The sequence below is a fragment of the Scyliorhinus torazame genome, chromosome 25, assembly GCF_047496885.1.
Source record: "Scyliorhinus torazame isolate Kashiwa2021f chromosome 25, sScyTor2.1, whole genome shotgun sequence".
Lineage (NCBI taxonomy): Eukaryota > Metazoa > Chordata > Chondrichthyes > Carcharhiniformes > Scyliorhinidae > Scyliorhinus > Scyliorhinus torazame.
In genome coordinates, this window is record NC_092731.1 from 41885574 (window position 1) to 41905314 (window position 19741).

The 19741-nt window shown below is 45.9% G+C and overlaps 1 protein-coding gene across 3 annotated transcripts in view; it reads left to right on the plus strand.

The window, feature by feature from the left end:
• Positions 1-930: 930 nt before the first annotated feature.
• Positions 931-19741, plus strand: part of LOC140402559 (uromodulin-like) — a 60273-nt gene continuing 41462 nt past the window's right edge. For 2 of the 3 annotated variants that reach the window (XM_072490409.1, XM_072490411.1), the window contains exons 1-3: positions 938-1000; positions 9475-9524; positions 17953-18097. In XM_072490409.1, coding sequence (XP_072346510.1) covers positions 9491-9524; positions 17953-18097 — 179 coding nt within the window. In that variant the 5' untranslated portion in view covers positions 938-1000; positions 9475-9490. Of the gene's footprint in view, positions 1001-9474; positions 9525-17952; positions 18098-19741 lie in introns of all 3 variants that reach the window. The other variant, XM_072490410.1, reaches the window with a different exon arrangement.

The following is a 19741-nucleotide window of genomic DNA, read 5'->3' on the forward strand; positions in this document are numbered from 1 at the left end:
GGTGGCAGAGAATTGCGATTTGGCGTGAACCCAGCGCCCACAACGATTCTCCGGCCAATCATGTTTCCCGACCCCGGTGTTGGCTAACGGAAAATCCCACCAATAATTTCCGATCTTGGCAGCGTGATTGGCAGCAACAGACACCCCAAGATCATTGAACAGATTGACCCCCAAATACTGCCGAATGTTGGAGACACGGCCAGATGTTGGCAAGTTCATTAATCTCACATCACTTTTGAAGAGGAAGTGTTTCTTTCTCTGATTCCTCTAATGTTTACTTTAATTGTGTCTTACCAATTAAAGCTTGAAGGTTAGAGCTGGGGGGGGGGGGGGGGGGGGGTGAATTTTCCCGCTGTTCCCATCGGTGGGATTTCTGGTCCCACTGACAGTGGCCTCCCCACCGTGGGGGGGTGGGAGGGTGTGAACAAGGGGAAACCCCATTGGCTGCGATTGGACTGGGAGATCCTGCCTCTGGCCAATGGCCTTTGCCGCCACAAAACAGGCTGCGGGGTGGTGAGGAACGTCCTGCCCCGTGTTTGTCAGCTCGTCACAGTTACACAGATCACCGTGCGGACCGACAAGACCTTTATCAGGACTGAGTTATCCCCCAATCCACATCAACTCATAAACAACAACAGCTGGCAATGGGAAACTGGTCTCCATCAGCTTTCGATTTGTGGTTGCCATCTGCTCGGTCGGGATGATTAAACTGGGTGTGAATGTTGTTGTGAAACTGGGAATCTCCACGCTGTCAGAATCCGGGATTGGGAGTGACTGAGATTAGATCGAATTACACAATGCAGAACACACCATACAGGGGGCACCATCACGTCTGCACCATCTGCCTCACTGTTGGGTGAACTTTGTCCGGGTCCAATCCATTTGCCTTATAAACAGACAGAGGCTGTCACGGACTGTTCAACACTGAGGAACAAGCAATCTGAGTGAACCTGCTCCAGCTCACACGGCAACACCTCCTGAGGCTCCGGTAAGCAATCAGGTATGAATTAGATGCTGAGAAGGTTGTCACTGTTTTTAAACATTTGCACAGGTTTTTGTAACTCCGGTCCAGAGCTCATTAAGAGCTGTGCCTGTGAGGAGACTGGAGATGGATCTGGAGGATTTACTCAGCAAGTCACAAACCAAACATGGTTTAATCATTGGTGTGGGGGAGGGAAGGAGCGTGCTTGTGGATTGAACCAAGAAACATGAACATGTTGGGGTCAAAGGATAATAAGAACTAGGAGCAGGAGTAGGCCATCTGGCCCCTCGAGCCTGCTCCGCCATTCAATGAGATCATGGCTGATCTTTTGTGGACTCAGCTCCACTTTCCTGCCCGAACACCAGAACCCTTAATCCCTTTTTTCTTCAAAAAACTATCTATTGTTATCTTAAAACATTTAATGAAGGAGCCCCTACTGCTTCACTGGGCAAGGAATTCCATAGATTCATAAGCCTTTGGGTGAAGAAGTTCCTCCTAAACTCAGTCCTAAATCTACACAATGCAGAACATACCATACAGGGGGCACCATCACGTCTGCACCATCTGCCTCACTGTTGGGTGAACTTTGTCCGGGTCCAATCCATTTGCCTTATAAACAGACAGAGGCTGTCACGGACTGTTCAACACTGAGGAACAAGTATGTGGATGAAGGTAAAGCAGTGGATGTAGTGTACATGGATTTTAGTAAGGCATTTGATAAAGTTCCCCATGGTAGGCTTCTGCACAAAGTAAGGAGGCATGGGATAGTGGGAAATTTGGCCAGTTGGATAACGAACTGGCTAACCGATAGAAGTCAGAGAGTGGTGGTGGATGGCAAACATTCAGCCTGGATCCCAGTTACCAGTGGTGTACCGCAGGGATCAGTTCTGGGTCCTCTGCTGTTTGTGATTTTCATTAATGACTTGGATGAGGGGGTTGAAGGGTGGGTCAGTAAATTTGCAGACGATAAGAAGATTGGTGGAGTTGTGGATAGTAAGGAGGGCTGTTGTCGGCTGCAAAGAGACATAGATAGGATGCAGAGCTGGGCTGAGAAGTGACAGATGGAGTTTAACCCTGAAAAGTGTGAGGTTGTCCATTTTGGAAGGACAAATATGAATGCGGAATACAGGGTTAACGGTAGAGTTCTTGGCATTGTGGAGGAGCAGAGAGACCTTGGGGTCTATGTTCATACATCTTTGAAAGTTGCCACTCAAGTGGATAGAGCTGTGAAGAAGGCCTATGGTGTGCTCGCGTTCATTAACAGAGGGATTGAATTTAAGAGCCGTGAGGTGATGATGCAGCTGTACAAAACTTTGGTAAGGCCACATTTGGAGTACTGTGTACAGTTCTGGTCGCCTCATTTTAGGAAGGATGTGGAAGCTCTGGAAAAGGTGCAAAGAAGATTTACCAGGATGTTGCCTGGAATGGAGAGTAGGTCTTACGAGGAAAGGTTGAGAGTGCTAGGCCTTTTCTCATTAGAGCATAGAAGGATGAGGGGCGACTTGATAGGGGTTTATAAGATGATCAGGGGAATAGATAGAGTAGACAGTCAGAGACTTTTTCCCCAGGTGGAACACACCATTACAAGGGGACATAAATTTAAGGTGAAAGGTGGAAGATATAGGAGGGATATCAGAGGTAGGTTCTTTACCCAGAGAGTAGTGTGGGCATGGAATGCACTGCCTGTGGAAGTAGTTGAGTCGGAAACATTAGGGACCTTCAAGCAGCTGTTGGATAGGTACATGGATTATGGGAAAATGATATAGTGTAGATTTATTTGTTCTTAAGGGCAGCACGGTAGCATTGTGGATAGCACAATTGCTTCACAGATCCATGGTCCCAGGTTCGATTCCGGCTTGGGTCATTGTCTGTGCGGAGTCTGCACGTCCTCCCCGTGTCTACGTGGGTTTCCTCCGGGTGCTCCGGTTTCCTCCCACAGTCCAAAGATGTGCGGGTTAGGTGAATTGGCTAATGATAAATTGCCCTTAATGTCCAAATTGCCCTTGGTGTTGGGTGGAGGTGTTGAGTTTGGGTAGGGTGCTCTTTCCAAGAGCTGGTGCAGACTCAAAGGGCCGAATGGCCTCCTTCTGCACTGTAAATTCAATGATAATCTATGATTAATCTAGGACAAAGGTTCGGCACAACATCGTGGGCCGAAGGGCCTGTTCTGTGCTGTATTTTCTATGTTCTATGTTCTATGTACTTCCCCGTATTTGGAGGCTATGCCCCCTAGTTTTGCTTTCACCCGCCAGTGGAAACAACCTGCCCACATCTATCCTATCTATTCCCTTCATAATTTTATATGTTTCTATACGATCCCCCCTCATCCTTCTAAATTCCAATGAGTACAGTCCCAGTCTACTCAGCCTCTCCTCGTAATCCAACCCCTTCAGCTCTGGGATTAACCTAGTGAATCTCCTCTGCACACCCTCCAGTGCCAGTACGTCCTTTCTCAAGTAAGGAGACCAAAACTGAACACAATACTCCAGGTGTGGCCTCATTAACACCTTTTCCAATTGGAGCATAACCTCCCTAGTCTGAAACTCCATCCCTCTAACAATGAAGGACAAAATTCCATTCGCCTTCTTAATCACCTGTTGCACCTGTAAAACAACTTTTTGCGACTCATGCACTAGTACACCCAGGTCTCTTTGCACAGCAGCATGTTCTAATATTTTATCATTTAAATAATAATCCCTTTTGCTGTTATTGCTACAAAAATGGATAACCTCACATTGGTCAACATTGTATTCCATCTGCCAGACCCTAGCCCATTCACTTAACCTATCCAAATCCCTCTGCAGACTTCCGGTATCCTCTGCACTTTTTGCTTTACCACTTATCTTAGTGTCATCTGCAAACTTGGACACATTGCCCTTGGTCCCCAACTCCAAATCATTTATGGAAATTGTGAACAATTGTGGGCCCAACACTGATCCCTGAGGGACACCACTAGCTACTGATTGCCAACCAGAGAAACACCCATTAATCTCCCCTCTTTGCTTTCTATTCATTAACCAATCCTCTATCCATGCTACTACTTTCCCCTTAATGCCATGCATCTTTATCTTATGCAGCAATCTTTTATGTGGCACCTTGTCAAAGGTTTTCTGGAAATCCAGATATACCACATCCATTGGGTCGCCGTTATAGAACATAGAACAGTACAGCACAGAACAGGCCCTTCGGCCCTCGATGTTGTGCCGAGCATTGTCCGAATCCAAGATCAAGCTATCCCACTCCCTGTCATTCTGGTGTGCTCCATGTGCCTACCCAATAACCGCTTGAAAGTTCCTAAAGTTCCTACTTCACGGCTCTATCCACTTGAGTGGCAACCTTCAGAGATCTGTGGACATGAACCCCAAGATCTCTCTGTTCCTCCACATTGCTCAGAACCCTGCCATTGACCCTGTAATCCGCATTCAAATGTTTTCTACTTTGAATGAATCACCTCGCACTTATCAGGGTTAAATGCGATCTGCCATTTTCGGCCCAGATCTGCATCCTATCAATATCTCTTTGCAGCCTACAACAGCCCTCCACCTCATCCACTACTCCACAAATTTTGGTGTCATCAGCAAATTTACTGACCCACCCTTCAGCTCCCTCCTCCAAGTCATTGATAAAAATCACAAATGGTGAGGACCCAGCACTGATCCCCGTGGTACACCGCTGGTAACTGGTCTCCAGTCTGAAAATTTTCCATCCACCATCACCCTCTGTCTTCTATGTGATAGCCAGTTACTTATCCAATTGGCCAAATTTCCCTCTATCCCACACCTCCTTACTTTCTTCATGAGCCGACCATGGGGAACCTTATCAAACACCTTACTAAAATCCATGTATACAACATCAACTGCTCTACCTTCATCTATGTACTTAGTTACCTCCTCAAAGAATTCATCGACCGCACTGGTCATGTCCTCAAAAAATTCCACTAAATTCGCGAGGTACGACCTGCCCTTTATGAACCCATGCTGCGTCTGCCCAATGGGACAATTTCCATCCAGCTGTCTCGCTATTCCCGTGCCCGTTTCACGCCGTCGGGTTTCACAAGGCGTGAACACTTTGTCTCCATTTTGGAGAACAGCCCCCAATGTCTACTTTCCCACTCCCAGTGAGAGAGACTTCACTCACTATAGACAGATACACTCAATGTTTAGTATCCCACTCCCAGAGAGAGACTTCACTCACTATAGATAGATAAACTCAATGTTTAGTATCCCACTCCCAGAGAGAGACTTCACTCACTATAGATAGATAAACTCAATGTTTACTATCCCACTCCCAGAGAGAGACTTCACTCACTATACATAGATAAACTCAATGTTTAGTATCCCACTCCCAGAGAGAGACTTCACTCACTATAGATAGATAAACTCAATGTTTAGTATCCCACTCCCAGAGAGAGACTTCACTCACTATAGATAGATAAACTCAATGTCTACTATCCCACTCCCAGAGAGAGACTTCACTGACTATAGATAGATAAACTCAATGTTTAGTATCCCACTCCCAGAGAGAGAGACTTCACTCACTATAGAGAGATAAACTCAATGTCTACTATCCCACTCCCAGAGAGAGACTTCACTCACTATAGATAGATAAACTCAATGTCTACTGACTATGATTTAGTGGCCATTACTGAAATATGGTTGAATGATGGTCACGACTGGGTGTTAAATATCCGAGGGTATCAAACCTTTTGGAAGGACAGAGTGGATGGTGAGGTAGCTCTGTTATTTAAGGATGACATCCGGGCAACAGTAAGGGATGACATCGGTGCTATGGAGGATAAGGTTGAATCCATTTGGGTGGAAATCAGGAATAGTAAGGCGAAAAAGTCACTGATAGAAGTAAACTATAGGCCACCAAATAGTAACATTATGGTGGGGCAGGCAATAAACAAAGAAATAACTGATGCATGTAGAAATGGTACAGCAGTTATCATGGGGGATTTTAATCTACATGTTGATTGGTTTAACCAGGTCGGTCAAGGCAGCCTTGAGGAGGAGTTTATAGAATGTATCCGCGATAGTTTCCTAGAACAGTATGTAATGGAACATACGAGGAAACAAGCGGTCCTAGATCTGGTCCTGTGTAATGAGACAGGATTGATTCAGGATCTCATAGTTAGGGATCCTCTCGGAAGGAGCGATCACAATATGGTGGAATTTAAAATACAGATGGAGGATGAGAAGGTAAAATCAAGCACTAGTGTTTTGTGCTGAAACAAAGGAGATTACAATGGGATGAGAGAAGAACTAGCTAAGGTAGACTGGGAGCAAAGACTTTATGGTGAAACAGTTGAGGAACAGTGGAGAACATTCCAAGTGATTTTTCACAGTGCTCAGCAAAGGTTTATACCAACAAAAAGGAAGGACGGTAAAAAGAGGGAAAATCGACCGTGGATATCTAAGGAAATAAGGGAGAGTATCAAATTGAAGGAAAAAAACATACACAGTAGCAAAGATTAGTGGGACGTTAGAGGACTGGGAAATCTATAGGGGCAACAGAAAGCTACTAAAAAAGCTATAAAGAAGAGTAAGATAGATTATGAGAGTAAACTTGCTCAGAATATAAAAACAGATAGTAAATGTTTCTACAAATACATAAAACAAAAAAGAGCGGCTAAGGTAAATATTGGTCCTTTAGAGGATGAGAGGGGAGATTTAATAATGGGAGATGAGGAAATGGCTGAGGAACTGAACAGGCTTTTTGGGTCGTTCTTCACAGTGGAAGACACAAATAACATGCCAGTGACTGATGGAAATGAGGCTATGACAGGTGAGGACCTTGAGAGGATTGTTATCACCAAGGAGGTAGTGATGGGCAAACTAATGGGGCTAAAGGTCGACAAGTCTCCTGGACCTGATGGAGTGTATCCCAGAGTGCTAAAAGAGATGGCTAGGGAAATTGCAAATGCACGAGTGATAATTTACCAAAATTCACTAGACTCTGGGGTGGTCCCGGCAGATTGGAAAATAGCAAACGTGACACCACTGTTTAAAAAAGGAGGAAGACAGAAAGCGGGTAATAATAGGCCAGTGAGCTTAACTTCAGTAGTAGGGAAGATGCTGGAATCTATCATCAAGGAAGAAATAGCGAGGCATCTGGATGGAAATTGTCCCATTGGACAGACGCAGCATGGGTTCATAAAGGGCAGGTCGTGCCTAACTAATTTAGTGGAATTTTTTGAGGACATTAACAGTGCGGTAGATAACGGGGAGCCAATGGATGTGGTATATCTGGATTTCCAGAAAGCCTTTGACAAGGTGCCACACAAAAGGTTGTTGCATAAGATAAAGATGCATGGCATTAAGGGGAAAGTAGGAGCATGGATAGAGGAATGGTTAATTAATAGAAAGCAAAGAGTGGGGATTAATGGGTGTTTCTCTGGTTGGCAATCAGTAGCTAGTGGTGTCCCTCGGGGATCAGTGTTGGGCCCACAACTGTTCACAATTTACATCGATGATTTGGAGTTGGGGACCAAGGGCAATGTGTCCAAGTTTGCAGACGACACTAAGATGAGTGGGAAAGCAAAACGTGCAGAGGATACTGGAAGTCTGCAGAGGGATTTGGATAGGCTAAGTGAATGGGCTAGGGTCTGGCAGATGAAATACAATGTTGACAAATGTGAGGTTATCCATTTTGTTAGGAATAACAGCAAAAGGGATTATTATTTAAATGATAAAATATTAAAACATGCTGCTGTGCAGAGAGACCTGGGTGTGCTAGTGCATGAGTCGCAAAAAGTTGCTTTTCAGGTGCAACAGGTGATTAAGAAGGCAAATGGAATTTTGTCCTTCATTGCTAGAGGGATGGAGTTTAAGACTAGGGAGGTTCTGCTGAAATTGTATAAGGTGTTAGTGAGGCCACACCTGGGGTATTGTGTTCAGTTTTGGTCTCCTTACGTGAGAAAGGACGTACTGGCACTGGAGGGTGTGCAGAGGAAATTCACTAGGTTAATCCCAGAGCTAAAGGGGTTGGATTACGAGGAGAAGTTGAGTAGACTGGGACTGTATTCGTTGGAATTTAGAAGGATGAGGGGGGATCTTATAGAAACATATAAGATTATGAAGGGAATAGATAGGATAGATGCGGGCAGGTTGTTCCCACTGGCGGGTGAAAGCAGAACTAGGGGGCATAGCCTCAAAATAAGGGGAAGTAGACTTAGGACTGAGTTTAGGAGGAACTTCTTCACCCAAAGGGTTGTGAATCTATGGAATTCCTTGCCCAGTGAAGCAGTAGAGGCTCCTTCATTAAATGTTTTTAAGATAAAGATAGATAGTTTTTTGAAGAATAAAGGGATTAAGGGTTATGGTGTTCGGGCCGGAAAGTGGAGCTGAGTCCACAACAGATCAGCCATGATCTCATTGAATGGTGGAGCAGGCTCGAGGGGCCAGATGGCCTACTCCTGCTCCTAGTTCTTATATTCTTTTGTCTTATCCCACTCCCAGAGAGAAACTTCACTCACTATAGAGAGATAAACTCAATGTCTACTATCCCACTCCCTGAGAGAGACTTCACTCACTGTAGATAGATAAACTCAACGTCTACTATCCCACTCCCAGAGAGAGACTTCACTCAGTATAGATAGATAAACTCAATGTTGACTATCCCACTCCCAGAGAGAGACTTCACTGACTATAGATAGATAAACTCAATGTCTACTATCCCATTCCCAGAGAGAGACATCACTCACTATAGATAATAAACTTAATGTCTACTATCCCACTCCCAGAGAGAGACCTCACTCACTATAGATAGATAAACTCAATGTCTACTATCCCACTCCCAGAGCAAGAGACTTCATTCACTCTAGATAGAAAACTCAATGCCTACTATCCCATTCCCAGAGAGAGACCTCACTCACTATAGATAGATAAACTCAATGTCTACTATCCCACTCCCAGAGAGACTTCACTCACTATAGATAGATAAACTCAATGTCTACTATCCCACTCCCAGTGAGAGAGACTTCACTCACTATAGACAGATAAACTCAATGTTTCCTATCCCACTCCCAGAGAGAGACCTCACTCACTATAGATAGATAAACTCAATGTCTACTATCCCACTCCCAGAGCAAGAGACTTCATTCACTCTAGATAGAAAACTCAATGCCTACTATCCCATTCCCAGAGAGAGACCTCACTCACTATAGATAGATAAACTCAATGTCTACTATCCCACTCCCAGAGAGACTTCACTCACTATAGATAGATAAACTCAATGTCTACTATCCCACTCCCAGTGAGAGAGACTTCACTCACTATAGACAGATAAACTCAATGTTTCCTATCCCACTCCCAGAGAGAGACTTCACTCTCTATAGGTAAACAAACTCAACGTCTACTATCCCACTCCCAGAGAGAGACTTCACTCTCTATAGGTAAACAAACTCAATGTCCACTATCTCACTCACATTCTCTATCATTTTCCCATCTCTGTAATTTTCTCTAATGTGGATTGTCCATTTTCAATTACAGAATATCACTGAGAGAGATGAAGACGTTATTGTTGATTCTGGGCTATCTGAGTAAGTAACCTTCATTCAGGACACCGAATACAATTGTGATCATTCAGCATCATCCCCGGAAAATAGATGGAGTAGAGAGGAAGAGACTTTTTCCCCTTGGTGGAGGGATCAATGACCATGGGGCAGAGATTTCAGGTGAGGGGCAGGAGGTTCAGAGGGGATGAGAGTGAAACCTTTTCACCCAGAGTGCGGTGGGAGTTTGGACCCCGCTGCCTGAAAGGGAGGTGGAGGCAGAGACCCTCATAACATTTAAGAAGTGTTTCGATGTGCGCTTGTGATCCCCGGGCAGACACGGCTAGGGGTCAAGTGCCGGGAAATGGGATTAGAATAGTCAGCTGGTTGTTTTTGACCGGCCCAGACCTGATGGGCTGAAGGGCCCTTTCTGTGCAATGTGAATCTCTCACCCCAACAGCTCCTGATATTCGGATCAAAGATCTGATCAAAGAACTGCAGTTTTATCCGAGAAAGTGATTTTTGGAGAGGTTTTATTGAAGGGTGTGTATTTAGGAAGGAGTTCGGGAACGAGAGGAAGATGAAGTTACTGAGAGCTCTCGGGAAGACATTCCCCGGCTTGGAATGTTGGGATGAGGTTGTGGCCTCCACTGATTGGGTGGAGGGAATGGGTGTTGTGATGGGGGCGGAGGGATGGAGTTTGAGGATGAGGGACATTAATTGTGGGTGGAGGGATGGAGTTTGAGGATGAGGGACACGGATTGTGGGCAGAGGGATGGAGTTTGAGGATCAGTGACATGGATTGTGGGCGGAGGGATGGAGTTTGAGGATGAGGGACATGGATTGTGGGCGGAGGGACAGAGTTTGAGGATGAGGGACATGGATTGTGGGCGGAGGGATGGAGTTTGAGGATGTGGGACATGGATTGGGGGCGGGGGGGATGGAGTTTGAGGATGAGGGACATGGATTGGGGGCGGGGGGGATGGAGTTTGAGGATCAGGGACATGGATTGTGGGTGGAGGGATGGAGTTTGAGGATCAGGGACATGGATTGGGGGCGGGGGGGATGCAGTTTGAGGATGAGGGACATGGATTGTGGGTGGAGGGATGGTGTTTGAGAATGAGGGACATGGATTGTGGGCGGAAGGATGGAGTTTGAGGATGAGGGACATGGATTGTGGGTGGAGGGATGGAGTTTGAGGATGAGGGACATGGATTGTGGGCGCAGGGATGGAGTTTGAGGATGAGGGACATGGATTGTGGGTGGAGGGATGGAGTTTGAGGATGAGGGACATGGATTGTGGGCGGAAGGATGGAGTTTGAGGATCAGGGACATGGATTGTGGGTGGAGGGATGGAGTTTGAGGATGAGGGACATGGATTGTGGGCACAGGGATGGAGTTTGAGGATGAGGGACATGGATTGGGGACGGAGGGATGGAGTTTGTGGAAGAGGGACATGGATTGTGGGCGGAGGGATGGAGTTTGAGGATGAGGGACATGGATTGTGGGTGGAGGGATGGAGTTTGAGGATGAGGGACATGGATTGTGGGCGGAGGGATGGAGTTTGAGGATGAGGGACATGGATTGTGGGCGGGGGGATGGAGTTTGAGGATCAGGGACATGGATTGAGGCGGTGGGATGGACTTTGAAGATCAGGGACATGGATTGTGGGCGGAGGGATGGAGTTTGAGGATCAGGGACATGGATTGGGAGCGGAGTGAACATCAGAACATAAGAACTATGAGCAGGAGTAGGCCATCTGGCCCCTCGAGCCTGCTCCACCATTCAATGAGATCATGGCTGATCTTTTGTGGACTCTGCTCCACTTCCCGGCCCGAACACCATAACCCTTATTCCCTTTATTCTTCAAAAAACTATCTATCTTTCTCTTAAAAACATTTAATGAAGGAGCCGCTACTGCTTCACTGGGTAAGGAATTTCGTAGATTCACAACCCTTTGGGTGAAGAGGTTTCTCCTAAACTCAGTCCTAAATCTACTTCCCTTTATTTTGAGGCTATGCCCCCTAGTTCTGCTTTCACCCGCCAGTGGAAACAACCTGCCCGCATCTATCCTGTCTATTCCCTTCATATTTAGATATGTTTCTATAAGATCCCCCCTCATCCTTCTAAATTCCAACGAATACAGTCCCAGTCTACTCAACCTCTCCTCGTAATCCAACCCCTTCAGCTCTGGGATTAACCTAGTGGAAATCCAGATATACCACATCCATTGGCTCCCCGTTATCTACCGCACTGTTAATGTCCTCTAAAAATTCCACTAAATTAGTTAGGCGCGACCTGCCCTTTATGAACCCATGCTGCGTCTGCCCAATGGGACAATTTCCATCCAGATGCCTCGCTATTTCTTCCTTGATGATAGATTCCAGCATCTTCCCTACTACCGAAGTTAAGCTCACTGGCCTATAATTACCCGCTTTCTGCCTACCTCCTTTTTTAAACAGTGGTGTCACGTTTGCTAATTTCCAATCCGCCGGGACCACCCCAGAGTCTAGTGAATTTTGGTAAATTATCACTAGTGCATTTGCAATTTCCCTAGCCATCTCTTTTAGCACTCTGGGATGCATTCCATCAGGTCCAGGAGACTTGTCGACCTTTAGCCCTATTAGTTTGCCCATCACTACCTCCTTGGTGATAACAATCCTCTCAAGGTCCTCACCTGTCATAGTCTCATTTCCATCAGTCACTGGCATGTTATTTGTGTCTTCCACTGTGAAGACCGACCCAAAAAACCTGTTCAGTTCCTCAGCCATTTCCTCATCTCCCATTATTAAATCTCCCCTCTCATCCTCTGAAGGACCAATATTTACCTTAGCCACTCTTTTTTGTTTTATGTATTTGTAGAAACTTTTACTATCTGTTTTTATATTCTGAGCAAGTTTACTCTCATAATCTATCTTACTCTTCTTTATAGCTTTTTTAGTAGCTTTCTGTTGCCCCCTAAAGATTTCCCAGTCCTCTAGTCTCCCACTGATCTTTGCTACTTTGTATGTTTTTTCCTTCAATTTGATACTCTCCCTTATTTCCTGAGAGATCCACGGTCGATTTTCCCTCTTTTTACCGTCCTTCCTTTTTGTTGGTATAAACCTTTGCTGAGCACTGTGAAAAATCACTTGGAAGGTTCTCCACTGTTCCTCAACTGTTTCACCATAAAGTCTTTGCTCCCAGTCTACCTTAGCTAGTTCTTCTTTCATCCCATTGTAATCTCCTTTATTTAAGCACAAAACACTCGTGCTTGATTTTACCTTCTCACCCTCCATCTGTATTTTAAATTCCACCATATTGTGATCGCACCTTCCGAGAGGATCCCTAACTATGAGATCCTGAATCAATCCTGTCTCATTACACAGGACCAGATCTAGGACCGCTTGTTCCCTTGTCGGTTCCATTACATTGTGTCCTAGGAAACTATCGCGGATACATTCTATAAACTGCTCCTCAAGGTTGCCTTGACCGACCTGGTTAAACCAATCGACATGTAGATTAAAATCCCCCATGATATCTGCTGTACCATTTCTACATGCATCAGTTATTTCTTTGTTTATTGCCTGCCCCACCATAATGTTACTATTTGGTGGCCTATAGATTACTCCTATCAGTGACTTTTTCGCCTTACTATTCCTGATTTCCACCCAAATGGATTCAACCTTATCCTCCATAGCACCGATGTCATCCCTTACTGTTGCCCGGATGTCATCCTTAAATAACAGAGCTACACCACCTCCCTTACCATCCACTCTGTCCTTCCGAATAGTCTGATACCCTTGGATATTTAACTCCCAGTCGTGACCATCCTTTAACCATGTTTCAGTAATGGCCACTAAATCATAGTCATTCACGATGATTTGCGCCCTCAACTCATTTACCTTATTCCGAATACTACGAGCATTCAGGTAAAGTACACTTATGTTGGCTTTTTTACCTCTGTTCTGAATCTTAACACCTCGATCAGTAACCTCTCCTAAGTTATATTTCCTCTTAACCTTTCTCCTAATTTTCCTTGTCGTTGAACCCATATCTTCATGTAACAACCTGCTGCGTCGCTTACCATTAATGTTTTCACTTCCCGTTTTATTTCTTTTAGTATTCCTGGTCCTATTCACTGAGCTCCCCTCAGTCACTGTATCTTGTACTGTCGCCCTTTTTGATTTTTGACTCTGGCTTCTCTGCCTTACACTTTCCCCCTTACTGCCTTTTGTTTCTGTCCCTGTTTTACTACCTTCCAACTTCCTGCATCAGTTCCCATTCCCCTGCCACATTAGTTTAAACTGTGATGGAGCTGAAGGAACAGGGTGGAGTGATGGAGTTTGAGGAACAGGGACATGGATTATGGGCGGAGGAATGGAGTTTGAGGATGAGGAACATGGATTGTGGGCGGAGGGATGGAGTTAGAGGATCAGGGACATGGATTGTGGGCGGAGGGATGGAGTTTGAGGATGAGGGACATGGATTGTGGGTGGAGGGATGGAGTTTGAGGATGAGGGACATGGATTGTTGGTGGAGGGATGGAGTTTGAGGATGAGGGACATGGATTGTGGGCGGAGGGATGGAGGTTGAGGATCAGGGACATGGATTGTGGGCGGTGGGATGGAATTTGAGGATCAGGGACATGGATTGTGGGCGGAGGGATGGAGTTTGAGGATGAGGGACATGGATTGTGGGTGGAGGGATGGAGTTTGAGGATGAGGGACATGGATTGTGGGTGGAGGGATGGAGTTTGAGGATGAGGGACATGGATTGTGGGCGGAGGGATGGAGGTTGAGGATCAGGGACATGGATTGTGGGCGGTGGGATGGAATTTGAGGATCAGGGACATGGATTGTGGGCAGAGGGATGGAGTTTGAGGATGAGGGACATGGATTGGGAGCGGAGGGATGGAGTTTGAGGATCAGGGACATGGATTGTAGGGCCAGTGGAGATTGGGATATAACGGGTGGTCTGAGAGGATTTGAGTTTGAAGATGGCCGGGGGAGTTTACACAATGACCTCAGTCAGAGAGTTTGCCGGGGGGGTGCTGACAGCTTGTTTACCTGAGGGACAACGTTGAAAGAACTGCTGCTCTTTATTTGTCTCTCTTCAGGCTATCTGCTTCTGCGGGGACAAAGAGAGGGAATTATGATCTGCTCACCTGATTGGTCGGGGGGAGGGGTGGGGCTGTTCTTTAACTGGTGGCATTTGTGGGCAACACTGTGAGACATAAAGGGGTTGTGCTGCTCGGTGCCAGGGGGTTCTGAGGAACATGCTTGAAGGTGCGATGTGGGGATTTGGGGAGGGTCTGAGGTGTCAGCCAGTGGATTGGGGAGGAGGGGTTTCAGAACTGGTGCCAGGAGAGAGGTGGTCACTTACCCTTGCAGCTCGTTAGAGGCTGTTCATCTTCATTCGACATTGGATGGTGGTCCTCCTGCTCATGCTGCCCACACTGACAGCCTTTGCCACCGCCTCTCAGGCTGACCCTGCTGCTGGTCCTCCCACCCCCTCTGGGGACCAGCGTGCCCTCCTCTCATCCGCAGTGAGAGAACCCTTGTCAGGTCAGCATCGCCAGAGCGAGGAGTAGGTCTGTGCGCTGCCCTGCTTGTGTGTTGACTGGGAGTGAGTGGTGAGGGAGCGTCTAAAAATAGCGCCCCCTTGTTGGCAGCGAGACACTGCGGCGCGGGGCGGGGGAATCAGACGGCGAGACAGCCAGTGATGTTGAGATTCTCACCGTGATCTCACCAACCTGGCCGCCACGAAACGCACACCAAACTCACCCAAAAGCGGAATTTAACTTTTGTCCTCTGAATGGGCCGCCAAACTCTGGTTCTCTCCCCACAGATGCTGCCAGACCCACTGAGTTTTCCCAGCATTCTCTGTTTTTAATTCAAAATTCTCCCTAACTTTGAGTAAATGCAATGAGCCAATCTCAGCACTTCCTGCAGAAATAATCTCCCAGACTAACCACACTGTGAGAAAAACAATGTCTCCTCCTCCCCATCTTCAAATGAACATGGCTCAGTTTCAAATTGTGCTCCTTGTTCGAGTCTCCCTCACCAGTGGAAACATCCTCCTGGTGCTCACCCAATCCAACCCCCTCAGAATCTGTTGGTTTCAATGAGATCCGCTCTGACTGAGGAGAATCCGAGTGGATTTCTCAATGATGTGTTCAATCCGGAACATTAGTCAGAACAATGGGGCAGGGATTGAATACAGGGAAAGGGAGGATGTGGACTTTACTGAGTATAACATGGGGAATATCGGGAGAATCCCAGGAGAATGGAGGTCAGGATCCTGGAAAGGATTGGAGAACCTTGGGTGAGATATTCAGTGGAACAAGGATTGTGTTGTTGCAATTTTCAGGCTGACAGAATGAGTGTTTAAAAATACAAAGTGCGACGTGTCAAAGAACCCAACTCACCTCAATCTTTAGCATGGAGATCGGGAACGCCAAGTCTCACCAAACCTTGAAATATCCGCAAGGACACAGGATGTGAGCAGTTCATTCTCCGGTTTGAGGAGAAGACCAATGGTGTAAAATGTCATCAGGTGACAAACTACTGGGCGCCACAGACAGCAAGTGACCCAGGGAGAGATCAAGGAAGGGGGGCAGGGAGAAGTCCGAAGAAGAGGAACAGAAATTCAAGCTCCAAGTTGGAGAAAGGATACGGGGAAGAGACTTAAATACAATATGTTTCCGTGAGACTGATTTACTGTCAGTGTGACTAATGTCTAAGTGGGTTGTTGAGAAATCCGTGGAATCTGCTTTGGTCACACCAGTCATTTATTGAGTATGAAGGCTTGTCTGATAACATTTGCATGAATATTGATTCACAGGTACCTCTTACTTAGCATGAATGCTCGAGTGTGAGAAATATTTGGAAATTGTTTTAACTTTCTGACTTTCTATAATGGTATTGTTCCCTCTCTGGATTCAACCAGCAGTGTGGGCTATTGCCAATGATTGCAAAATACCTTAGTAGCATTTGCATTACTTGACTCTTGTACAGTAAAACTTTGGTTTTCAATGTGATTCTTTTAGTGAATTACTGGGAGTTCCAATTTATCTTTAAAAGCTAACAGCTTCCCTTTTGATGCTAACATTCTGTTGGTGGGAAACTTTGCCCTCTGTGTGATGAATGTAGAAATTGTTATATATTATATGTTATATCCTGTTTCAGTAATGTTATTAAAAACTCTGCAAATATACATACAGGCAACATGTCTATTAAGTCTGTAATTAAAGCGACGTAAAAGGTGAGGTATTCATTAATTCCAATCACTTACTTGGATACAGTTGAAGGGCTAATGGAATAATATTGTGATTCATGGAGATTCCCTGGATTGTAGATAATTTATGAGGGAGTGCATTTTTTCTTGGCTAAGCAGGTCATGGAACTGAGTGGGATAGAAGTGATGGAATGAATAGGAGGAGCCAGGTATGCCTGTAGTTTTGTAGTCTGTTGTAGGATTTTAAGTTGAACTGCAGTTTTGCCAAATGCTGTTAGGTTGAGCAGACGTTTACTGGATCTGTCCTTGAAAGCATCTCTCTCAATGTCTCCACACAGATAAGCAAGTAAACCTGCTTCATTAACTTAATTCATAAGTGGCATTTGATCTGTATTGGGTTGTTGAATTGGAGTTAGTAGCAGGTATAGATAGTAAGTTAAAGTTTTTCCTTTTGTTGAAGAACAGTTTAACAGATGGATGTAAAGTTATATCTTTGATGTTAATGTGGTGAATTCTGTGTTTTAATTCAACTTTTTTTAACATAAAAGATACCTATTGACTTAATTGAGGCATACAAGATGATCAGAGGATTGGATAGGGTGGACAGTGAGAGCCTTTTTCCTCGGATGGTGATGTCTAGCACGAGGGGACATAGCTTTAAATTGAGGGGAGATAGATACAGGACAGATGTCAGAGGTAGGTTCTTTACTCAGAGAGTAGTAAGGGTGTGGAATGCCCTGCCTGCTACAGTAGTGGACTCGCCAACACTAAGGGCATTCAAATGGTCATTGGATAGACATATGGACGATAAGGGAATAGATGGGCTTTAGAGTGGTTTCACAGCTCGGCGCAACATCGAGGGCCGAAGGGCCTGTACTGCGCTGTAATGTTCTATGTTCTATGTATTGGTCAGAGTGACCACTCCTGGGGTGAAGTGTCCTTTCCTCACAGTTTTACACGCTGAAAATTGTTTGGGTGTCTTGTCTGGTATCTCAACACCTGCGATGTCCACAGTTTGTGTTGAGCTGCAGATACAGTGTTGGGTTCTACATGCTCCATCCCCAGGGTCACAGATCCCCAGAGACGGAGCTGGGAGATGAGGAGTAAACTGGCTTGGAGAAGGAGCAGAGATTCCAGCTTCCAGTTCAGGGATTGATAGCAGACAGTGGTTGAAACTAAGGTTGTTGCAATGCAGATGAGCCAGTGTGTAATATTTCCTCATCTTTATTTTAACAATAAACATCTTACTGTCATTCAGCTGCCGTCTCCATATCTGTTGACCCGTGCGTGAATCATGAAGTTCTGGACCAGCCATGGAGGAGCGTAAAGTGTTTGAATCAAAACTGTTCCGCTGATTGGCAATGTGACAGAAATCTTGTCGCGGGATGGTACAGATTCAACAGGTAAGATCCAGGGGAAAACAAGATTAAACTCATCAGAGGAACTGCAGAGAAAGTGGGATCGTTATTCAGAGCAATGGGGCAGGGAGGGAATACTGGGAAAGGGAAGATGTGGCTTCTACAGAGTGAAACATGGGGAATAATGGGAGATTCCCAGGGAAATTGAACAGAGATAGAGGGCGGATCTTTCCCAGATGCAGTGGAGTTGTAGCGTGAGGGCCTGTACCTGCTCCCAGGGAGCAGACGACCGAGCCGTGGCACTGACCCACCAGAGGAAGCGGTGACAGCTCTGCTCAGTGCCAATAGCCTGCAGAGGAGGACAGGCACCTAGTGTCGGAAAAGGGTGAGTGACCATTTGCGTTCTGCCAGTATACGTCACTCCTCCCATCACTCGCACACTCACAGGGAGCTCACTCACTGCCAGCACCACTCCCTCTCCCACACACATCTGCATCTCAAAGAACAATACAGCACAGGAACAGGCCCTTCTGCCCTCCAAGCCTGCCTCGACCATGGTACCTGGCAAAACTAAAACCACCTGCACTTACGGAGTTCGTATCCTTCCATTGCCACCCTCTTTATATAATTGTGTAGATGCTCCTTAAATGCCGCTATCGTACCTGCTCCCACCACCTCCCCAGGCCGCGCGTTTCATATATTTACTACCCTCTGTGTAAAAAACGTACCTCGCACATCTGTTCTAAACTTTTCCCACAAACTTTAAACCCATGTCCCCTAGTACTTGACGCGCCTACCCTGGGAAAGAGCATCTGACTATCCACTCATAATCTTGCAGACCTCTATCAGGTCGCCTCTCAACCTCCATTGTTCCAGTAAAGAAAAACCGAGTTTATCTAACCTCTCCTCATAGCTAACACCCTCCACACCAGGCAACATCCTAGCAAACCACTTCTGCACCCTCTCCAAAGCATCCACATCCTTCTGGTAGTGTGGCGACCAGAATTGTACACAATATCCCAAATGAGGCCTTACTAAGGTCCTGCACAGTTGGAACATGACTTGCTAATTTTCATATTAGCAGAGCTAGCTGGAAGAAGACAAAGGGTGGTGGTTGATGGGAAATGTTCAGTCTGGAGTCCAGTTACTCGAGGTGTACCACAAGGATCTGTTTTGGGGCCACTGCTGTTTGTCATTTTTATAAATGACCTGGAGGAGGGCGTAGAAGGATGGGTGAGTAAATTTGCAGATGACACTAAAGTCGGTGGAGTTGTAGACAGTGCGGAAGGATGCTAGAAGTTACAGAGGGACATAGATAAGCTGCAGAGCTGGGCTGAGAGGTGGCAAATGGAGTTTAATGCAGAAAAGTGTGAGGTGATTCATTTTGGAAGGAATAACAGGAAGACAGAGGCTAATGGTAAGATTCTTGGTAGTGTGGATGAGCAGAGAGATCTCGGTGTCCATGCACATAGATCCCTGAAAGTTGCCACCCAGGTTGAGAGGGTTGTGAAGAAGGCGTACAGTGTGTTAGCTTTTATTGGTAGAGGGATTGCGTTTTGGAGCCATGAGGTCATGTTGCAGCTGTACAAAACTCTGGTGCGGCCGCATTTGGAGTATTGCGTACAATTCTGGTCGCCACATTATAGGAAGGATGTGGAAGCATTGGAAAGGGTGCAGAGGAGATTTACC